The sequence below is a fragment of the Plecotus auritus genome (genome assembly GCF_963455305.1).
Source record: "Plecotus auritus genome assembly, chromosome: 8".
NCBI lineage: Eukaryota > Metazoa > Chordata > Mammalia > Chiroptera > Vespertilionidae > Plecotus > Plecotus auritus.
In genome coordinates, this window is record NC_137782.1 from 131,635,530 (window position 1) to 131,657,434 (window position 21,905).

At 41.1% G+C, this 21,905-nt stretch overlaps 1 protein-coding gene across 3 annotated transcripts in view; it reads left to right on the top strand.

Annotated features, from left to right (window-relative positions):
- The first annotated feature begins 598 nt into the window (after nt 1-598).
- Nucleotides 599-21,905, top strand: part of LOC308257040 (uncharacterized protein C2orf42) — a 30,635-nt gene continuing 9,328 nt past the window's right edge. The window contains exons 1-8 of one of the 3 annotated variants that reach the window (XM_080685807.1): nt 629-660; nt 4,812-5,107; nt 10,486-10,737; nt 11,568-12,403; nt 14,455-14,565; nt 17,176-17,280; nt 19,338-19,442; nt 21,723-21,830. In XM_080685807.1, the coding sequence (XP_080541933.1) occupies nt 11,581-12,403; nt 14,455-14,565; nt 17,176-17,280; nt 19,338-19,442; nt 21,723-21,830 (1,252 nt within the window). In that variant the 5' untranslated portion in view covers nt 629-660; nt 4,812-5,107; nt 10,486-10,737; nt 11,568-11,580. Of the gene's footprint in view, nt 661-4,811; nt 5,108-10,485; nt 10,738-11,567; nt 12,404-14,454; nt 14,566-17,175; nt 17,281-19,337; nt 19,443-21,722; nt 21,831-21,905 lie in introns of all 3 variants that reach the window. The other 2 variants (XM_080685808.1, XM_080685806.1) reach the window with 2 other exon arrangements.

Here is a 21,905-nt window from a genome sequence, read left to right on the forward strand (position 1 = left end):
CAGCCGATATCTGCTAATAACCTAGAACAGTGGTCGGCAAACTGCGGCTCGCGAGCCACATGCAGCTCTTTGGCCCCTTGAGTGTGGCTCTTCCACAAAATACCACGGCCTGGGCGAGTCTATTTTGAAGAGACGTGGCGTTAGAAGAAGTTTAAGTTTTAAAAATTTGGCTCTCAAAAGAAATTTCAATCCTTGTACTGTTGATATTTGGCTCTGTTGACTAATGAGTTTGCCGACCACTGACCTAGAAAAGATGATTTTTTTTTTTCATCATTACCAATGGAACTCTAAGATGATATTTTTTTTTTCATCATTACCAATGGAACTCTACTCAGAAACAGGACTCTCACAGGCCTGGAATAGTCCAGACCAGCCCTAGAGCTGTCAGTGCCTTCCGATCTAGGAGGGTCGACCAGAAACACTGCAGGCCCAGTGAAGAACCTGAGTAAATCTCCCCAGCTAAGCGCAGATTCTGTGGCGTGTTCTGCAGCAATTCTCAGCAGCCTGCAGGAGGAGGAAACTTCAACTCCCATCAGACAATGCGAACTGAGGTGGGCGGGCACTCACCGCGCATGGGCGGCTCTGACCAATAACGACTGTCGTTACAGCGAACAGTTTGGCCGCGTTTGTAAAAGACCGCGGCAGGCGAAGAGAGAGGAGGTGAGGGCGGTCATCAGCTTGGGGCCTTGGGGCCGCGAGGTGGGGGGTAGGGGCACAGGGCAGGTAAGGGTGCCGTGTTGACAGAAGGCGGGGGCGGCGGTGGAACGGGTGTAGAGCCTAGAATCCCAACGGAGAGTGTGTCCAAGGAGCAGGGTGCGAGCCAGGTGTTGCTTCTGCTTGGGCCTACTTAGAACCGGAAGTGAGCCCTCGCGGGGGGAGGGTGCCGGGAAACAGGCCCTGGGTGGTGGAGTGGGGGGCGGGCTGGGTCCCGGAATCCAGGAGGAGGTACAGTCTAGGACGCCCCCTTCCCAGACACGACTCTGCATTTCTCCATTGGCCTTTCTGCGGTATTCGACGCTGTGCAGGGCTAATGGAAGCACCTTGGACCATGAGTCGGGAGTTCTGGCTGCTAGGCCTGCCCCTTCCTCTCATTTGTGTTTTGTCAAGGAATCCATCAGATTCCGAAATCACATTAGGATATCTGGTGGTTGACTGTGAGACATTCATCACAGCATTGCTCTCTCTGAGTCAATTTCTTCCTCTCTAAAGATGAGTGCATTAGTACCTACTTCACAGGATTATGGTGTTAATGAAAGAAACATCCAAATCTGGAAGAATTTGTATGAATTTATTTGAGCCAAACAATTTCCAAGAAGCAAAATCTCAACGGGTTGAGAAAATGCTCCAGGGAATGGCAGTTTTGCACTTTATTTTATACATTAGCATCAAAGGGAAAGATGTAAGGGGCATACATGAAATTCATTGTTGATAGATTAGGGAGGTGGTAGACAGCAAAGCTGGGAAATCTCTGGGATTTGATAAATAAATAGCTTACTTCTTTTACACAGGTTTGTACAGGATAGTTAACACTTAACATGATAATGGTAACAATGAGAGGTTCTGTGGTGTCCTGCTCTGGTGGGAGAATTATGCCCTGAGGGGTTTGTAAAAAGGAAATTAACCTGACATTTCAAAAGTATGTTATTGGTAGGCAAAAAACAAACCCTCCCCTCCAGCCCCCCCAAAACTCACAATAGGCTCAGTTAAGGTAAAGATGGACCTTTTGTCAAGGAAGATATTGGCCCTAGCTGGTTTGGCTCAATGGATAGAGCATCGGCCTGCGGACTGATCCCGGGTTTGATCCCGGTCAAGGGTACATGCCTGGGTTGTGGGTTCAATCCCCAGTAGGGTGCATGCAGGAGGCAGCCAATCAGTGATTCTCATCATTGATGTTCCTCCCTCCCTCTCCCTTCATCTCTGAAATCAATAAAAAAATATTTTTTTAAAAGGAAGATATTGGCCTAGGTCTAGGACATTCACTTTTAGTTAGGAATTTTAAATTTCAGACCATCCTATGTGGTTTCTTTAGGTGTTCTGAGTTTGTAAGGCCTTCGGCCTCCCCGGAGCTTGTCTGCTTTAGTGTGTGGCTCCTTTTTCATCCACAATGGTGAGAAATACGTGAGGAAAATGCATGGGAAGGGCTAACTTGTACTTAGTAAACATTAGTAAGTTTTATGTTTTATTCATGGTGATCATTTGTTCTCTTCCCTTAGTGTGCTTCACAAGCATTAAGTGGCATCCATCAAGATGTATAGCTCTACAGCCAAATAGTAATTGAATGGCAACCCACCTTCTAGGGAGCATTTATGGGTTAGCTCTTCCGGCACTATTCCCTTTACACCATCTTGCTGAGACACCCTTTTATAGGCAGGATTCAAATACAGGTTCTTTACAAGTTGTGTTAACTTGTTTGACTATGCTTTCAATATAGAATCTGTAATAAGTGATACTAGTACATGTTTAAAATTCAAATATTAGAAAACAGTGAAATGTAACTCTCTGTTACCAGATGGGGGGCCTGGCTCTGAGCACGTCTGGCAAGGCCAGCCAGTAGTGTGTATTCTTGGACTTTGCGTAGGAAAGATTTCACAATCCGAGTCCTGGAGACAGTGAAACAAGGAAAGGCTTAGCATAAAAGAAGTAACAGGAGAGCTTAGCTTGGGTTGCCTTAGCTCACTGGGAAGTCAGAGAAAAGGGGTCTTGGAGACAGGTTCCGGGGGTTAGCCCGGGCAAGCTGAGCTGCTGCTGCCCATTGCTCCCTTGGTTGCAAATCTTGTGGGGTCCCTTAGAGTTTAGGAGATGCACACCTGTGGGGGAAGAGGAGGAGAAAGGGAATAGCATATGCAAACTGATTGCCATCATAGCCTTAGCTAACACCTCCATCACATCACATAATTGCCATTTCTTTTTTGTGGTGTGGACATTTAAGATCTTGGCAACTTTCAAGTATATAATACAGTCTTATTAACTGTAATCACCATGCTGTATAGTAGATCCCCAGAACTTAATCATAACTGGAAATTTTTACCCTTTGACTGATATTTCCCAATTTTCCCACTCCCCGGCCCCTGGAAACCACCATTCCATTCTCTATGAGTTTGGCTTTTTTAGATTTTATATAGAAGTGATATCATACAGTATTTTTCCTTCTCTGTCCACATTGTCTTAATTTGCTTTGTAGTAAGTTTTAAAATCAGGAAGTGTGAGTCCTACTTTATCCTTCTTTCTCAAGATTATTCTAGCTCTTCCAGATCCCTTGTATTTTTATATGAATTTTAGGATCATCTTGTTAATTTCTGGGGGAGGAGGGAGTATCTGTGATTTTGATAGGGATTACATGGTATCTGTAGATCATTTCGGGGAGTAGTGTCATCTTAATATTAAGTCTTGTGGTCCATGAACATGGGATGTCTTTCCATTTTTTTTAGGTCTTTAATTTCCTTCAACGATGTTTTATAGTTTTTAGTGTACAAGTCTCCTTTTGTTGCTCAGTTTGTTTTCATCTTTGGACTTTGCTTATAGTAATTTTTGACATGCAGAAACTTTTCATTTTTATGTAAGCAAATATCAGTTTTAGTTTTAAAATGGATAAAATATTTGGGGCTTTCTTTTTTTTTTAATATATTTTATTGATTTTTTACAGAGAGGAAGGGAGAGGGATAGAGAGTTAGAAACATCGATGAGAGAGAAACATCGACCAGCTGCCTCCTGCACACCCCCCACTGGGGACATGCCCGCAAGCAAGGTACATGTCCTCGACCAGAATCGAACCCAGGACCTCTCAGTCCGCAGGCCAACGCTGTATCCACTGAGCCAAACCAGTCAGGGCTTGGGGCTTTCTTAGATAAAATATTTTTAATATGTTTTTATTGATTTCAGAGAGGAAGGGAGAGGGAGAGATAGAAATGTCAATGATGAGAGAGAATCATTGATCAGCTGCCTCCTGCACGCCCCCGCACTGGGGACCAAGCCTGCAACCCAGGCATGTGCCCTTGATGGGAATTGAACCTGGGACCCTTCAGTCCACAGGCTGATGCTCTATGCACTGAGCCAAACCAGCTAGGTCTTAGATAAAATATTTTTTTTAATTTTTTTATTTTATTTTATTTTTTTTAAAATATATTTTATTGATATTTTACAGAGAGGAAGGGAGAGGGATAGAGAGCTAGAAACATCGATGAGAGAGAGAAACATCGATCAGCTGCCTCCTGCACATCTCCCACTGGGGATGTGCCCGCAACCAAGGTACATGCCCTTGACCGGAATCGAACCCGGGACCCTTCAGTCCGCGGGCCGACGCTCTATCCACTGAGCCAAACCGGTTTCGGCTTAGATAAAATATTTTAATAGATTTCCCCCCAATGAAATAGACACATGGTTGCCCTAACCGGTTTGGCTCGGTGGATAGAGCATCGGCCTGCGGACTGAAAGGTCCCAGGTTCGATTCCGGTCAAGGGCATGTACCTTGGTTGCGGGCACATCCCCAGTAGGGAGTGTGCAGGAGGCAGTTGATTGATGTTTCTCTCTCATCAATGTTTCTATCTGTAAAAAAACAATAAAATATATATTTTTTAAAAAAAGAAATAGACACATGGTTAAATGAGCATGTGAAACATTAGTGAGATGCCACTTCAACACACTATAATCAAATGGCTATGAGAAGACAGTAACATGTATTGATTGGCCAGGAAGTGGAGAAACAGGAACTCTCATATGTTGCCTGTGTGAATGTAAAATGATACAGCCAGTTTGGCAGTTTCTTAAAAAGTGAAACAGAAACTTATCATCTGATCCAGCAATTCCACTTCTAGGTATCTACCCAAGAGAAATGAAGCCATTTGTCTTCACAAAGACTTGCATGTTTATTTTCTCAGCAGCAGTGTTCATAAGAGTAAAAAACTGGAAACAATCCAAATATCTGTCAGCTGGTGAATGGATAAACAAAATGATATCTACACCATGGACTACTATTCAGCAATATAAAGGAATGAAGTATGGATACATGCTACAATGTGGTGGAATCTTAAAAACATTATATTGAGTGAAAGAAGCCAGACTTTTAAAAGCCACATATTATAATTCCATCTAAATGAAATGTTCAGAAAAGGTAAATCTATAGAGACAGAAAGCAGATTAGTGATTTCCTGGGGATGGGAATCATTACTGCAAACAGCAAGAGGGATCTTTTCGGGGAGTGTTCTAAGACTGGATTGTAGTGAAGGGTGTCCAATCTATAAATTTAATAATATCATTGAATTCTACACTTAAATGGGTGAGTTTTATGGTATGTAAAATATACCTCAATAAAGAGGTGTTTTTGCCCTAGCTGGTTTGGCTCAGTGGATAGAGCATCGGCCTTCGGACTGAAGGGTTCTGGGTTCGATTCCAGTCAAGGGCATATGCCCGGGTTGCGGGCTCGATCGCCAGTGTGGGGTGTGCAGGAGGCAGCCAATCAATGATTCTCTCTCATCGATGTTTCTTTCTCTCTCTCCCTCTCCCTTCCTCTTTGAAATCAATAAAAATATATTTAAAAAAATAAAGAGGTTTTTTTAAAAAACACTAGTACAGTAGGAAAAATTTTAATCAGTATTTTGTGGACACAGAAAGGGATTTTGTGTCATTTAGGCTATCCTCATTCTGATATCCTTAAAAAATATTTTTTTAATTCTCACCCTTTTTTAATTCTATCTTAACAGTTCTACCTTTTGTACTTATCTGCCTGGAATTTATTTAAGTATAGAAAGTGAGACAGAATGAGTATGGTATTTTTAATGATAATTTTTGTTCACAATTTTTCCTTTTTAAAAAAATATGTATTGATTTCAGAGAGGAAGGGAGAGAGAGAGAAATATCAAAAATGAGAGAGAATCATTGATTGGCTGCCTCCTGCAGGCCCCCTACGGGGATCAAACCCACAACCCTGGCATGTGCCCTTGACCAGAATCAAACCTAGGACCCTTTAATCCATAGGCTTACACTCTATCCACTGAGCCAAACTGGCTAGGGCTGGAGTCTGCTTTTACATTATCATTTTATAACATGACTTTATCTCTAAATATTTAAAAATTTACATTTTTAAAAAGATCATAGATTTACATGGCTCAAAATGTAAAAACTAATAAACACAAATCTCTGTTAACCTTTAAACTTTTTTTTAAATTGATTTTCCTTTTAGAGAAATGGGGGAGAGAGAGAGACATTGCTGTGAGAGAAACATCAATCGCCTACCACTCATTCCTCAACTGGGGTTTGAACCCACTACCTTTTGATGCATGGGACAATGTTCCAACCAACTGAACCACATAGGAACCACACAGGCCAGGGCAGAAACCTTTTTTCTTTCAGTTAATCCTCACCCAAAGATATTTTTCCATGGATTTTTAGAGAGAGTGGAATGAGGGAGAGAGATAGAGAGAGAAACATCAGTGTGAAGTATGTGCCCTTGATCAGAATCAAACCCGGGACCCTTCAGTTTGTAGGCCGATGCTCTATCCACTGAGCCAAATTGGCTAGGATTCATTGGTTGATTATTGTATGTGCCCTGGTAGGTACCCTTGACCAGGAATTGAACCCATGATCCTTTGGTGCGAGGGCCAATGCTCTAACCACTTAGACACACCAGCCAGGGCTGTAAGATAAATTCTGGGTTAAAAGGAATATGCAGGGAAAACATGGACTAAAATTGAAGGACATACTCTGTAAAACACCTCGCTCTTCAAAATTGCCAAGATTATCCTATATAATAAAAGCGTAATATGCAAATTGACCGAACCGTGAAACAACCAGTCGGCAAGGGACAGGGCCGGCGAGCAGGCGGCGCCAGGCCAGCCAAGGCACATGCCAGCAGGCAGAGGGAGGGGAAGGCGATTGGGGGGCAGGGCCGGCCACTTGCCGGCCAGCGCCATCCCCTGACCGGCCTACCCAGTCGCCTCCCGCAGAGGGAGGCCAGACTGTGGCTTAGCGGGCCTAAGCCATCAGTCGGACATCCCCTGAGGGCTCCCAGACTGTGAGAGGGCGCAGGCTGGGCTGAGGGACCCCCTGAGTGCACTAATTTTCATGCACCGGGCCTCTAGTCCTATATAATAAAAGCCTAATATGCAAATAGACTGAACAGCGGAGCGACTGGTGGAACAGCCAGTTGTTATGACTCACACTGACGACCAGGGGGCAGACACTCAACGCAGGAGCTGCCCATGGCCCACAGGCCCCAGGCCAGCCAAGGTGGGTGCCAGCAGGGGCCCTCGGATCACCCTGTTGGTTGCCCCATAGATCGGCCCTGATCGCTGGCCAGGCCTAGGGACCCTATCCATGCACGAATTTCATGCACTGGGCCTCTAGTGGAAAATAAGAAAAGATAAACTCACAGATCTGAGAAGACTAAGGAGACATGATGGCTAACTGCAATGTGGTATCTTGAATTGGATCCTGGAACAGAAAAAAGGACAAAGTCTAGAGTTTAGTTAATCTTAAAGTACCAATGTTGACCTCTTAGTTTTGAAAAATGTCTCTATTCTATCTTTGCAACTTTTCTGAAAATGTGAAGTTATTCTATATAAGTTTATTCTTTAAAAGGGGCTTTAGGGCCCTAGCCGGTTTAGCTCAGTGGATAGAGTGTCGGCCTGTGGACTGAAGGGACCCAGGTTCGATTCCAGTCAAGGGCACATGCCAGGGTTGTGGGCTTGATCCCCAGTAGGGGGCGTGCAGGAGGCAGCCGATCAATGATTCTCATCATTGATGTTTCTCTCCCTCTCCCTTCCTCTTTGAAAGCAATAAAAATGTATTAAAAAAATAAAAAAGGGCATTAGCGGAAAAACTGCTGAAATCCAGATAAAGTCTGTAGTAGATAGAATTAATAGTATTGTACCAATGTTAAAACTTCAGTTTTGACAAATGTCCCATGGTAATTAGGATGTTAACATTTGGGAAAGTGGGATAAAGAGTATACAGGAACCCTCTGTATTATCTTTGTAACTTTTCTATAAACCTAAACTTATTTCAAAATTAAAAGGTTTGCCAAAACCGGTTTGGCTCAGTGGATAGAGCGTCGGCCTGCGGACTCAAGGGTCCCAGGTTCGATTCCGGTCAAGGGCATGTACCTTGGTTGCGGGCACATCCCCAGTAGGAGGTGTGCAGGAGGCAGCTGATCGATGTTTCTCTCTCATCGATGTTTCTAACTCTCTATCCCTCTCCCTTCCTCTCTGTAAAAAATCAATAAAATATACTAAAAAAAAAAAAAAAGGTTTTCAAAAAGAAATGTGCATTTGCAATTTTGAAAGATACTAACAAATTGCCCTCTACAGAGCATAATCAAAAAAGTAAAAGAGAAAAATAAAAGAGTGTAATTCCCATGATGATGCTAAAAAACCGTAGCATCTTAAGGCTTCACATGTATGGCAAACCAGTTTCTGCCTTAATGAGCAAAGTTGTGTGTTTTTCCATTTAAATAATATCAGTGTAGTTTTCAGCTAAGCTCTTTCATAGATATTAACTTTTTCTGTTTTGCAAATGAAAAACACCCTGAAGCTCAAAAGTTAAAAGTCTTAGTCACAGAGATAATTGGTGGTAAAGGGCCAATTAAATCCTCCATCTTTTGACTTTTGAACCCATGTTTGGCTGAATGAGAATACCTACTAAAGAAATTTATTGACCTGGGAAGGCAGTTCTGTGTAAACATGCTAATGTCTCTAGATTAGTAGTTTTTTTTTGTTTTGTTTTTTAAACATATTTTATTGATATTTTACAGAGAGGAAGGGAGAGGGATAGAGAGCTAGAAACATCGATGAGAGAGAAACATCGATCAGCTGCCTCCTGCACACCCCCCACTGGGGATGTGCCCGCAACCCAGGTACATGCCCTTGACCGGAATCAAACCCGGGACCCCTCAGTCCGCAGGCCGACGCTCTATCCACTGAGCCAAACCGGTTTTGGCTAGATTAGTAGTTTTTTATGAGTGATTTTAGTTCACCAGAGACCATTTAGCAATATCTGGAGACATTCTTGTTTTTTTACAACTTGGGGAGGGGATGTTGATTGCTACTAGCATCTGCAGCCGTGGGCAAACTACGGCCCGCGGGCCAGATCCGGCTGTTCTATCCGGTTCTCTTGCTCTCCCCTCTGCTCCTTTACTTTGAATTTATATTAGTTCACACAAACACTCCATCCATGCTTTTGTTCCGGCCCTCCGGTCCAGTTTAAGAATCCATTGTGGCCCTCGAGTCAAAAAGTTTGCCCACCCCTGAATTCTAGTGGGTACTACTAAACATCCTGCAATGTGTGGAATACTCCTCTAACAACTAAGAATTACCCAGACCTAAATATCAGTAGTGCCAAGGTTAAGAAATCCTGCTAAAGACCATATTTCAGAAAGCTTTATCCACTCAGTGGATACTCAGTAAGCAAATATTACAGTTGGGGGATTAACTTATAGCACCAGTGAAAAGATGGGCATTCTTGGACTTTTCTTATTTGTACCTTTCAACTTGTTAATCAGTGGACTAAGAAGATGTAGAAGGAAAGGAGGGGAAAGCAATGCTAAGAGTCTATTTCAAAATCACAAGCAAATTACCTGTGGGTTGTTTTTTTTTAATCCTCCACCTGAGGATATTTGATTTTTAGAGAGAGTGGAAGAGAGGGAAAGACAGAAATATCGATGTGAAAGAGACTCATCGATAGGTTGCGTCCTGATAAGGGCCCGGGCCAGGAGGAGCCTGTAACGAAGGTACATGCCCTTGACCTGAATCGAACCCGGAACTCTTCAGTCTGCAGGCCGACACTCTATCCACTGAGCCACACAGGCTAGGATGCAAATTACCTTTTTAAGAAAGCATTTAAAATATTGAACTTTACTTAATAATATGCATACTAAACTGATGGCTGAAACTTACTTTGAAATGAGTCAAAGTAGAAGAGGGATTGATGGCCCTAGCTGATTTGGCTCAGTGGATAGAGCGTCTGCCTACAGACTGAAGGGTTCCAGGTTCGATTCTGGTCAAGGGCACATGCCCGGGTTGCGGGCTCAATCCCCAGTGGGGGGCGTGCAGGAGGCAGCCAATCAATGATTCTCTCTCATCATTGATGTTTCTGTCTTTCCCTCTCCCTTCCTCTCTGAAATCAATAAAAATATATTTAAAAAAAAAAAGAGGGATTGATGGAAGACGAAGGGGATGGATAAATAGATATGTAATAAAGCAAATACAGTAAAATGTTCATTGCATAATCTAGTGGGTAAGTATATGGAGGTTTCAGTCCCCAGGCGGATGCTCTATCCACTGAACCAAACCGGCTAGGGCTCTAGGTGTTCTTGACAACTCCCTGTGTAGTGCCATTCACACTATTTTCTTGCAATTGGAAGTACAAAGCAATCATTTCCATAACAATTTCTGTCAAATATTTCTCAAATATTTGTGAAAGACTTAGATTCGTATTCTGGAGGAAAGAATCATCTATCTTTGCAAACTTTAGTATTTTTTCTTGTTTTATTTATAGACTGCCAAGGTCTCCACATAAGGCAGAGGGAATCTTCTTTGTGAAACACTGGGCAGGAGGATGCCGAATGTCTGCACTGTTATACTATGGAGTTCAAACTTCAGAAGTCTTTGGGTTAAGCAGTAACATTTACTGTGTAAATGATTATGTCTTCGCTTGTCCTCTATGACTATCACAAACTAATGAAACACCTTTTTAGGTCTTATGAATTTAGGTCACACCATTTTCCCCATGCTCTGGCAACTGAAACAGGTAAGATTGGGCTGGGTGTTATGTGGAAGGGTGGAAGGGAAAGAGCTAACCTTTTCCATTCTCCAGTCCTTGCTTAAGTTAAATATCTGTGCATGTACAGATTAGGTTAACTAATCTAGGTTGTTTTATGAAACAGGATTGAACCTAAAGAAATGCTTCAATTGTTACATTTGGTTTTTAAAACTATAGAGATCTTCACTTTTATTTTGTTTGAGGGTTTATTTATTTTAAATATATTTTCATTTCAGAGAGGAGTGGAGAGGGAGAGAGAAATAGAAACATCAATGATGAGAGAGGATCATTGATCAGCTGCCTCCTGCACACCCCCTTCTGGGGATCGAACCTGCAACCCAGACATGTGCCCTTGACTGGAATCAAACCCAGGAACTTTCAGTCCACAGGCCGACGCTCTATCCACTGAGCCAAACAGGCTAGGGCTGTTTGAGGGTTTAAATTGATGTTTTTGAGGGTACAATTTGAAGATAGTGGATAGCTTCTTTTTTTTTTTGTAAGAGAACATTTACTTGGTAAATCACAGAGTAGAAGAAGTAATTCCTAGAAGAAATGAGCTTAGGGAACAAGTTATAGAGGTAAAGGATGGGCCTTTGGAGCTTGGGAGTGAGGAAGCTAATGGTAACCTGTCTGGGGCAGGGAGGAAGTGGAGTAAAGGAAGAGGGAAAGAAAAAGAAAAAGGCACTGGTGTATTCCAGGTAAGGAGAGCACCTGGATAGCTTCTTTTTGTTTCACTTTCTCTATTAAATATCATAAGTGATTTTAATTCTGTGTGTGTGTATGTACACTCATGCTGATGGACTTACTGCTTTTTCTAGGGGCCTATGAAAAATGGAACCAAACTCTCTGAGGACTAAAGTCCCAGCTTTCTTATCTGATTTGGGGAAGGCCACATTGAGGGGAATAAGAAAGTGTCCCCGATGCGGCACATACAATGGAACCCGGGGACTGAGCTGTAAAAACAAGACATGTGGAACTATATTCCGCTATGGTGCACGGAAGCAGCCTAGTGTTGAAGCTGTCAAAATCATAACAGGCTCTGATCTGCAGGTCTACTCAGTGCGGCAAAGAGACCGGGGCCCCGATTACAGATGCTTTGTAGAGCTAGGTGTTTCAGAGACGACAATCCAAACGGTAGATGGGACGATCATCACTCAGCTGAGCTCTGGACGATGTTATGTCCCCTCCTGCCTGAAAGCTGCCACCCAGGGTGTTGTGGAAAACCAGTGCCAGCACATCAAGTTGGCAATAAACTGTCAGGCAGAGGCCACCCCTCTGACTCTAAAGAGCTCCGTCCTTAATGCAATGCAGGCCTCCTCAGAAACCAAGCAAACCATCTGGCAGTTGGCCACAGAACCCACGGGTCCGCTCGTACAGAGAATTACTAAAAACATTTTGGTGGTGAAATGCAAGGCGAGCCAGAAGCATAGTTTGGGGTACTTGCATACATCCTTTGTGCAGAAAATCAATGCCAAAAGCTTGCCTGAACGCCGTTTCTTCTGTTCCTGCCAGACTCTGAAGTCGCACAAGTCAAATGCCTCCAAGGATGAGGCAGCGCAGAGATGCATTCATTTCTTTGCTTGCATCTGTGCCTTTGCCAGTGATGAGACATTGGCTCAGGAATTCTCAGACTTCCTAAATTTTGATTCCAGCGGTAGGTGGTATGGTGACACACTCTGTTTTACTAAAATGACAATGAAAGTGTTCCACTAATGGCATTTGGAGATTGTCCTAGCGACCTTCAGATAATTCAAATGAAAAGCATTCCTTCTTTTAATCCCAGTCATCACTTGCATAAAGTTGTTTGGTTGGTTGAAATTAATGATCAAGAGACTTGAACATTTTCATTGAGACAATGAATCTAGTAAAGTTAGCTTTGCTTTCATTTTTTTACTCTTCCACAGATACCCTAAAACATAGAATAAAAATATTCCCTTTTATTTTGGCTTGTTTACTTTTTTATTGTCTTTGAAGATGGAGAAAACAAGTACCTGGATTAAAAGAAAACCTTTAAAGTTTCTAAATCAAGTCTTTTGTTGTTAACATATTTTTATTGATTATTAAGAGAGAGAGGAAGTGAGAGAGAGAAACAATGTGAGAGAGATACATCTATTTGTTGCCTCCTGTATGCTCCCTGACCAGGCATCGAACCAACTACCTTCCTGTGCATGGGAGGATGCTTCAACCAACTGAACCACCCCAGCCAGGGCTCTTTTCATTTCTTTTTTTTTTTTAATGTATTTTATTGATTTTTTTTTTTTTTTTTTTTACAAAGAGGAAGGGAGAGGGATAGAGTTAGAAAAATCGATGAGAGAGAAACATCGATCAGCTGCCTCCTGCACACCCCCCACTGGGGACGTGCCCCCAACCAAGCCACGCGCCCCTGACCGGAATCGAACCCGGGACCCCCCAGTCCGCAGGCTGACGCTCTATCCACTGAGCCAAACCGGTTTTGGCCACAATCTATTTTTAAAATATATTGGGGTGACATTGGTTAATAACATTGTATAAGTTTCAAATATACAGTTTTGTAATACATCATCTGTATTTTGCATTGTGTGCTCACCACCCTTAGAGTAGTCTCCCAAATATAGGGTGTTCCCCAAAAATGTATACACATTTAATGGCTGTTAGCTTAATTGATGTTTCTTTCTTTTCAGATTTAACCTATTGGAATTAATAATTATTCAAAGTGTGTATACATTTTTTGGGACACCCTGTATTTGACCCCCTTTACCCTCTTCCTCCTCCTACCCCTTTACCCTCTGTTAACCTTCAAACTGTTGTCTGTGTCTATGAATTTGTTTTGTTTGTTGCTTTTAGTTTTATATTCCACATATGAGTGAAATCATATGCTTTTTGTCCTTTTCCATCTTATTTTGTTAGCATTATATTCTCAAGATCCATCCATGTTGTTGCAAATGTCAGTATTTTAATCTTTCTTTCTTTTTTTTTTTTTTAAATATATTTTATTGATTTTTTACAGAGAGGAAGGGAGAGGGATAGAGAGTTAGAAACATCGATGAGAGAGAAACATCGATCAGCTGCCTCCTGCACACCCCCTACTGGGGATGTGCCCGCAACCAAAGTACATGCCCTTGACCGGAATCGAACCTGGGACCCTTTAGTCCGCAGGCTGACGCTCTATCCAGTCAGGGCAGTATTTTAATCTTTCTTATGGCTGAGTAGTATTCCATTGTACATATGTACCATATCATATTTATCCAATCATCCATTGAAGGACACTTATGTTGTTTCCATGTCTTGGCTACCATGAATAATGCTGCCATGAACATAGGGGTACATATATCTTTATGAATAACTTTTCAAATTATTTGGGTAGGTACCCAGAAGAAGGATTGCTGGGTCAGATGGTAGCTCTATGAATTTCTTGAGGAATCTATATACTGTTTTCCATTGTGGCTTTGTCAGTTTTCATTCTCACCAGTAGTGTATGAGGGTTCCTTTTTCTCCACATGCTCTCCAATACTTGTTATTTCTTATCTTATTGATAATAGCCATTCCAACAGGTGTGAGGTGACATGTCATTGTCATTTTGATTTGCACTTCAAAGGAACTTTTTTAATGTAGGCAATCACTCCATTGTTTGGGGATTTGGATTTTTATAAGTTAATTTTTCTCTAAGTAGAGACCCCTACTTCCTCCTGGGTAATATTAATAATTCAGAAATATGTTATATTTTAGGTCTTAAAGAGATTATTGTGCCCCAGTTGGATTGCCATTCAGAATCAACAGTATCAGCTTGTGAGTCTACTCCATCTAAGGTGAAGAAGAGGAAAAAGGATGAAGTATCTGGTAAGAAGCTATTTGGTTTGTTTATATGATGGTTTTATCTTTAGAGATTGTTTTATGTGTTTCACTGGATTTCAGCAATGACAAGAATCAGTTTTTATGTGTTTCTTTTCCTGAAAAAAATTATATCCTCCAGTGATAATTCTTTCTCCAGTCAAGCTAAGAATTGGTTTTACTGATTAAATATAAGATCAAACCAAACTCAGCTCTTATTATTGAATATGTTTGTTCATCCCTTAAACATTCAGACTAGTCTTAAACCTTAACCTGCCTTCGGACAGTGTTACAAGGTTTTCATCCATATAATGTTTTTAAAAACTTGTGACAAAATTCGTTATCTTTTCTACATTAATATAGGAATATAGTTTGTTACTTGAAAATAACAAGTAATAATACCACTGTCAGTTAAGGACTCTTACAAATCAATATGAAATTGCTGAAGTACCCTAGTAGATAAGTGTCAAAAGACATAGACTTTAAGTAAAGAGAAAATTTTACCTGGTCCACAAATGTGGACAAAACTCCAAACTCAATAGTGAACAGAGTCCTCCTCTGCAGGCCTGGTTGCCCCCAAAAAGGAACCCTCATACACTACTGGTGAAATGCAAAAATTTTAGAAATACAAAAATTAAAATAAGATACTTTTTGCTACCAAATTAGCAAATATTTTTAAAATTATGAGACCACAGTAAAGGAGGTGAAGTTCAGGCTCTCTGGCATGGCTAGTGCAGTGTAAATTGCCATGATTATCTGTTAAGAACCTGAAAAATACTACTACTCATAGGGATAATTGCGAAGGTGGATCAGGTGATTATGCACAGGAGTTTTAGTGCTGGGAAGTTGGAGAAAGGTAGAAAAACAAAGTGACACGATCATTTTCATGTTGAGGTAATTCTGGCAGCAGTGTGTAGTAGAGATTGTTGTTAAATGTTTACTTATTGGTCTTTCCCAAGAAATCTTGAAATTCAAACAGTAAAGTTCTTTCCCTTTGATGCAGTAGTCCACTTTTAAATAATCATTTTTAAGGAAATAATGCTTGGTACAGGAAAAGCATTTTATCCAGAAATGCTCATTTTATCATTATCCTATATAATAAAGAGTAATATGCAAATTGACCATCACTCCAACACACAAGATAGCCGCCTCCATGTGGACACAAGATGGCTGCCACAAGATGGCCGGCAGGGGAGGGCAGTTGTAGGCGATCAGGCCAGCAAGGGAGGGCAGTTGGGAGGGACCAGGCCTGCAAGGGAGGGTAGTTGGGGGCGATCAGGCCTGCAGGGGAGGGCAATTAGGGGTGACTGGGCCAGCAGAGAAAGGCAGTAGGGGGCGACCAGGCCTGCAGAGGAGGACAGTTGGGGGGAACCAGGCCTGCAGGGGAGGGCAGTTAGGGGTGACCAGGCCTGCAGGGGAGGGAAGTTAGGGGTAACCAGGCCTTCAGGGGAGGGCAGTTAGGTGCAAACAGGCTGGCAGGGAGCAGTTGGGCATCAATCAGGCTGGCAGGGGAGTGGTTAGGGGGTGATCAGGCTGGCAGGCAGAAGCGGTTAGGGGCAATCAGGCAGGCAGGCAGGTGAGTGGTTGGGGGCAGGCAGGCGAGTGGTTGGGATCCCGCAGTCCTGGATTGTGAGAGGGATCTCAGATTGGAGAGGGTGCAGGCTGGGCTGAGGGACACACACCCCCCATGCACGAATTTCGTGCACTGGGCCTCTAATCTATCTATATAAAAGCCTAAGCGACTGTTAAGACTTGATGACTGGCCGGCTGCTATGATGCACACTGACCACCAGGAGGCAGATGCTCAATGCAGGAGCTGCCCCCTGGTGGTCAGTGCGCTCCCACAGCCAACCTCCTGCTGCTGGCCAAACTCCTGCGGTCCCTCCCCCTGGCCGGCCTGGGCGAGACTGGATGAGACGGCCCTGATCAGCCCCAATTGCTGGCCAGGCCGAGGGACTCCACCAATGCAGGCCTCTAATTTATAATATTAAAAAATTAGAAACAATTAAGCTCAACCACTGAGGATAATTAAACAAACCATGATAAAACCACTTGCTAGAATATCAGGCAACCACTAAAAATGATTCCATCGAATTTGGAGAAATTTTTAGGTCACTCAGGTAGCCAGACAAAGTACAGAATGCTCAAACTTGACTTTGTGATAAACAATAATTTTTTAATATAATTATTTCCCATGCTATATTTGAAACATACATTAAAAATTCGTTTATTTAAAATTTTATTTATTTATTTTTTGGCTAAATCTAGCATAGTCCTGGTAAAATCACCGTTACTTAAAAATCACAAAAACCAGCAAAATAATCTATTCATAGGGAAAAAAGGAAGATAGTTGACCAGAAAATTAATAGTGATTGTCTGAGAGGTGGAAACAATGAGCGAAATTTTTTTTTCCTCTTTCACTTTTGGTTCCCCCCACTTTCCTAGATTTTCAGAAACTTAAAATATTATATATAAAGGCTAATCCTAAGTTAGAAATTATCAAAGCTAACCTAGAAATTATCAAAGACTTTTTATGTTTTAGACTCTTTAGAAATGAATATAGAATCTATTTATATTCTACAGGCATGTTATTAAACACTGTAATGATTTATGGTTTAGGTGCACAGACGAACAGTTCACTGTTGCCCCAGGATGCACTCAGCAGTAATCTAAGGAAAAGTGGCCTGAAAAAGCCTGTGGTTGCTTCTTCATTAAAAAGGCAGGGTAAGTTTCCCTGCCCCTGAATAAGCTAAAAAGGTGGGAAATCATCCAAAAGAAGGTAAAAACAATAAATCCAAAGAAACATTGCATGGTGTCCTCAAAGGAATGTTAAGATAAACACTAGTAGGCACTGAGGCTGAAGTCTGTCCTGTCCCATGGGTCTCAAATCATGATCAAAACCAAATTGTAACCCAGCCAGTGCTGCTCAGTGGTTAAGCATTGACCTATGAACCAGGATACAGTTTGATTGTTGGTCAGGGCACATGCCCTGGTTGGGGGCTTGATCCCCAATAGGGGGCATGCAGGAGGCAGCCAATCAATGATTCTCTCTCATCATTGATGTTTCTGTCTCTCTCTCCCTCTCTGAAATCAATAAAAATAAATTAAAAAACAACAAATTGTATTGTTTAAGTAACAAATCCAACAAAAATTTCTGACATGTTTTGGTAGAGATATTTTGTAAGATTTTTCCCTTTTGTTTATTAGCCACATGCACTTAGTATGGAGATTTAAAGTTGTTGTTTTTTAAAATATGTTTTTATTAATTTCAGAGAGGAAGGGAGAGGGAGAGAGAGAGAGAAACATCAATGATAAGAGAGAATCATTGATCAGCTGCCTCCTGCATGCCCCCCACTGGGGACTGAGCCCTCAACCTGGGCATTTGCCCCTGACCGGAATTGAACCCGGGGCCCTTCAGTCAGCAGGCTGATGCTCTATCCACTGAGCCAAACCAGCTAGGGCATCCAAAGTTGAAGAAGAAACATGTTTATAATTATTCAGTGATAAATATTTGTTGAGAAAGACAAATAATATAATCGGTTCTCCACAGTCAGTGAAGTTTGAAAACATACCTAAAAACAATAGCATGGCTATTGTTCTGAATTTATGAAGACAGAATAACTAAATTTGAACATAACATATATTTTTATATATATATACATATATACATATATATATATATGTGTGTGTGTATATATATATATATATATATATATATCTTTTCTACTGAGAATAATTAAGCTTAGCTATTTGGGGAATCAACCTTTTATAAACCTCTACTTATACATTCTGTAAAAATAGTTTAGTTCAATTTTGGTAGTATTGATTGAATACTTGCTAAGATATTGTTGGCCAAGTAATATGACTGGGTGATTAAAAACTAGATATCGTCTCTGCCCTCATACTCTGATTTTGAAGACCAATATATAAATATAATACAAGACCAAATCTAATTAAGAACTTATACATCCCAGGAATAAATGTCTTTGGAAGGTCAGTAAATAAACAGATCAACTGTATCAGGTAGAAGGTTTTCTACAAATTCTCATCACTTTCTTTGGCACAAAGAAGAAAGAAAATAGCTTTTAATCTAAATTATCACTATATGCATTTACCAATGAGAATTTTAATTTCAAATGGATAGTAGTTATGGCATTAGAAATGTGAAAACATTTCAGGAGAAGGAATAGGATAGAATATTTCTGTGCATACGGACATGTTAATCCGAAATAGGACTAATTTATAGATCTCTAAAAGCCATATAAGGCCATTCTTCACTTTGCAGTTTAGTGTTGAAGGCTGCAAACTTTTTGTGGTTACTAATCTTGAACCTATTAATATCTCAGAGCTTTTCATTTCTTTTTTCCTAAATGAATTTTTTGGAAAAAAATTCTAGCCCTAACTGGTTTGGCTCAGTGGATAGAGCGTCAGCCTGTGGACTGAAGGGTCCCAGGTTCGATTCCGGTCAAGGGCATGTACCCTGGTTGCGGGCACATCCCCAGTAGGGGGTGTGCAGGAGGCAGCTGATCGATGTTTCTAACTTTCTATCCCTCTCCCTTCCTCTCTGTAAAAAATCAATAAAATATATTAAAAAAAAAAAAAGAAAGAAAGAAAGAAAAAAATTCTAGAATCTTCTATCTTACTTAATTTCTTTGAATTTCAGCTTCTTGTTCTTTTTTTATGTGCCAACACCTTAACTTTTTCAAACTTCAATTAACTGTTTCTTTTGTAAGAAAAAATAACAGTTACTAAAATGTTGTGTTGTTTTTTTTTTTTACTAGCCTGCAGTCAGCTGTTAGATGAGGGACAAGTGACCTTATCCTTCCAAGACTGGCTGGCCAGTGTCACAGAACGCATCCATCAAACCATGCACTATCAGTTTGATGGTAAGTATTGGTCACACAACTGGGCTGTTGCTGAAAGTAGGATAAATTAAAGTAATTGTGCTAGAGTTCTCTGTTGTTGTTTTTTGTTTGTTTTGTTTTTTAAATATTTTTATTGATTTTAGAGAGAGGAAGGGAGAAGATATAGATGGAAACATCAATGATGAGAGAGAATCATTGATCGGCTGCCCCCTGCACGACCCCTACTGGGGATCAAGCCTGCAACCTGGGCATGTGCCCTTGACTGGAATCGAACCTGGGACCCTTCAGTCCACAGGCCGATGCTCTATCCATTAAGCCAAACCAGCTAGGACTGTTTTGTTTTTTAAAATATATTTTTATTGATTTCAGAGAGGAATGGAGAGGGAGAGAGAGAAACATCAATGATGAGAGAGAATCATTGATCAGGTGCCTCCTGCACACTCCCTACTGGGGATCATGGCTGCAACTGGGACACCTGCCCTAACTGGGAATCAAATCTTGACCTCATGGTTCAAGGGCCAACACTCAACCTCTGAGCCACACTGGCTGGACTAGAGTTCTCTATGTTGTTGTCTTTTGTTGTTGTTTTTGTTGGGCATGTGCCCTTGACTGGAATCGAACCTGGGACCCTTCAGTCTGCAGACTGATGCTCTGTCCACTGAGCCAAACTGGCTAGGGCGAGTTCTCTGTTTTGATAGAAAAAATAACTGGGCTTGACTCCCAAATACATTGGGTCACAAAAAGCAGAAATCTAAGTGAAAGAAGGAAATACTCACGTAATTTAAATGCAGTATCAGCAAAATGAATTTAGAAATGGAAGAGGAAAAACAGAACAAATAATAAGTAAAGGTAGATAGCTTTGATCTTGGGGATATGATCTTTGGTGGTGTTAGCTTGACCTTTGTTCGAAAAAGGCATCTGAACTGTCCTTAAGAGTCTTTCTGTAAGAGATATTCTTTAAGTTGTTTGTTTATCCACGTGATTCTGGATGTTTTCCCTCTGCTGAGGCTAGGTAGCCTCTTGGACACAGTTTTTTAAGAAAAACTCAGAACTCTTTCAACGCCTCCCTTGAAATTCTGTTGACTTTTGTTGACCTAGTGTCTTGTGAGCTTCTTTAAAGGTTTGTTAAGTATTTTCAAACATTTTACCTGCCTTGAGATCATATTCAGAAAGACTGGTGTTTATTAGATAGTCTCCTAATTTTGTGGTCTCTGGCATTCTGGGTCCTGAATATCTGAGGGAGGGCATGTAGTTACTGTTTAGACATAAATGCACATACCAAGTGCCTGGAGATAGCAGGAGTAAATCAAGTTTGCCTTCTCAACTCAGCCTCATTGTTCTCATCTCATCTTATTTCATATACCCTTTCAAGGAAAAGTTTGTGTTGTGGTGGTGTTTACAAAATTGGGGATTTGTAAAGTTATCCTTGGTGGTTTTGATGACAAGGATCTGCTATATTTTGTATGATTTCAAGGGATCAACAGTAGGCATGGTGACAATGCTTGACTCATAAAGGTCAATCAAAGCCTTATTTTTGCCTTTTTATAAATAAATCTCTTTATAAAGTGAAATTTTTAATTATTACTGTCCTTCAATTCCATTTCTTCCACCTATCTCTACACATTAGAAAGTCCACTAAGTTTTTTTTCCCCCTTTGTTGCACTGTATATGAGTTTCTTCTTTTTTTTAAACTTTGAAATAGTTTTATTGGCTCATAAAGCCTGTGCTTATAAAAACAAATCCCAACACTATGTAATATTTAAATCACAATTTCATTTTTTACCAATTAAAGCTACCCAGAATATACACTTAAAAAAAAATCCTACAGAACTGCCTGGCCAGTGTGGCTCAGTGGTTGAGTGTTGACCCATGAACCAAGAGGTCGTCCCCTGTTCGATTCCTGGTCAGGGCACATGCCCGGGTTACAGGCTCAATCCCCAGTAAGGGGTGTGCAGGAGGCAGCCGATTGATGTCTCTCATCGATGGTTCTATCTCTATCCTCCTCCCTTTCTCTCTAAAATCAATAAAAACATAGTTATAAAAAAATCCTACAGAACTAAATTTTGAAGTGACATTATGATTTAATACTATGACAACATAGATAATTCCTTATAACATTAATTCATTGAACAAAGCTGCCAGATACTTTCATAAGCGTAGCCATTGCAGAGTGCAAATGAACACAGTTTCAACATTACACTTTTAGTTGAAGTAACTGTGCCTCCAACTAGGAGCTCTCAAATTTCTGGCATAAAAATTTGGTCTATTTTAACTGAATGAGTTTCTTCTTATTTCCTAAAGGCAAACCAGAGCCACTGGTGTTCCACATTCCTCAGTCTTTTTTTGATGCCCTACAACAGAGAATATCTATTGGAAGTACAAAAAAACGGCTTCCCAACTCCACTACAGGTATGGGATTTTTTTCTTCAGCAATAGCCACAGATGTCTTATCCTTAGGGAATTATGTTTGGAAATATCATGTGG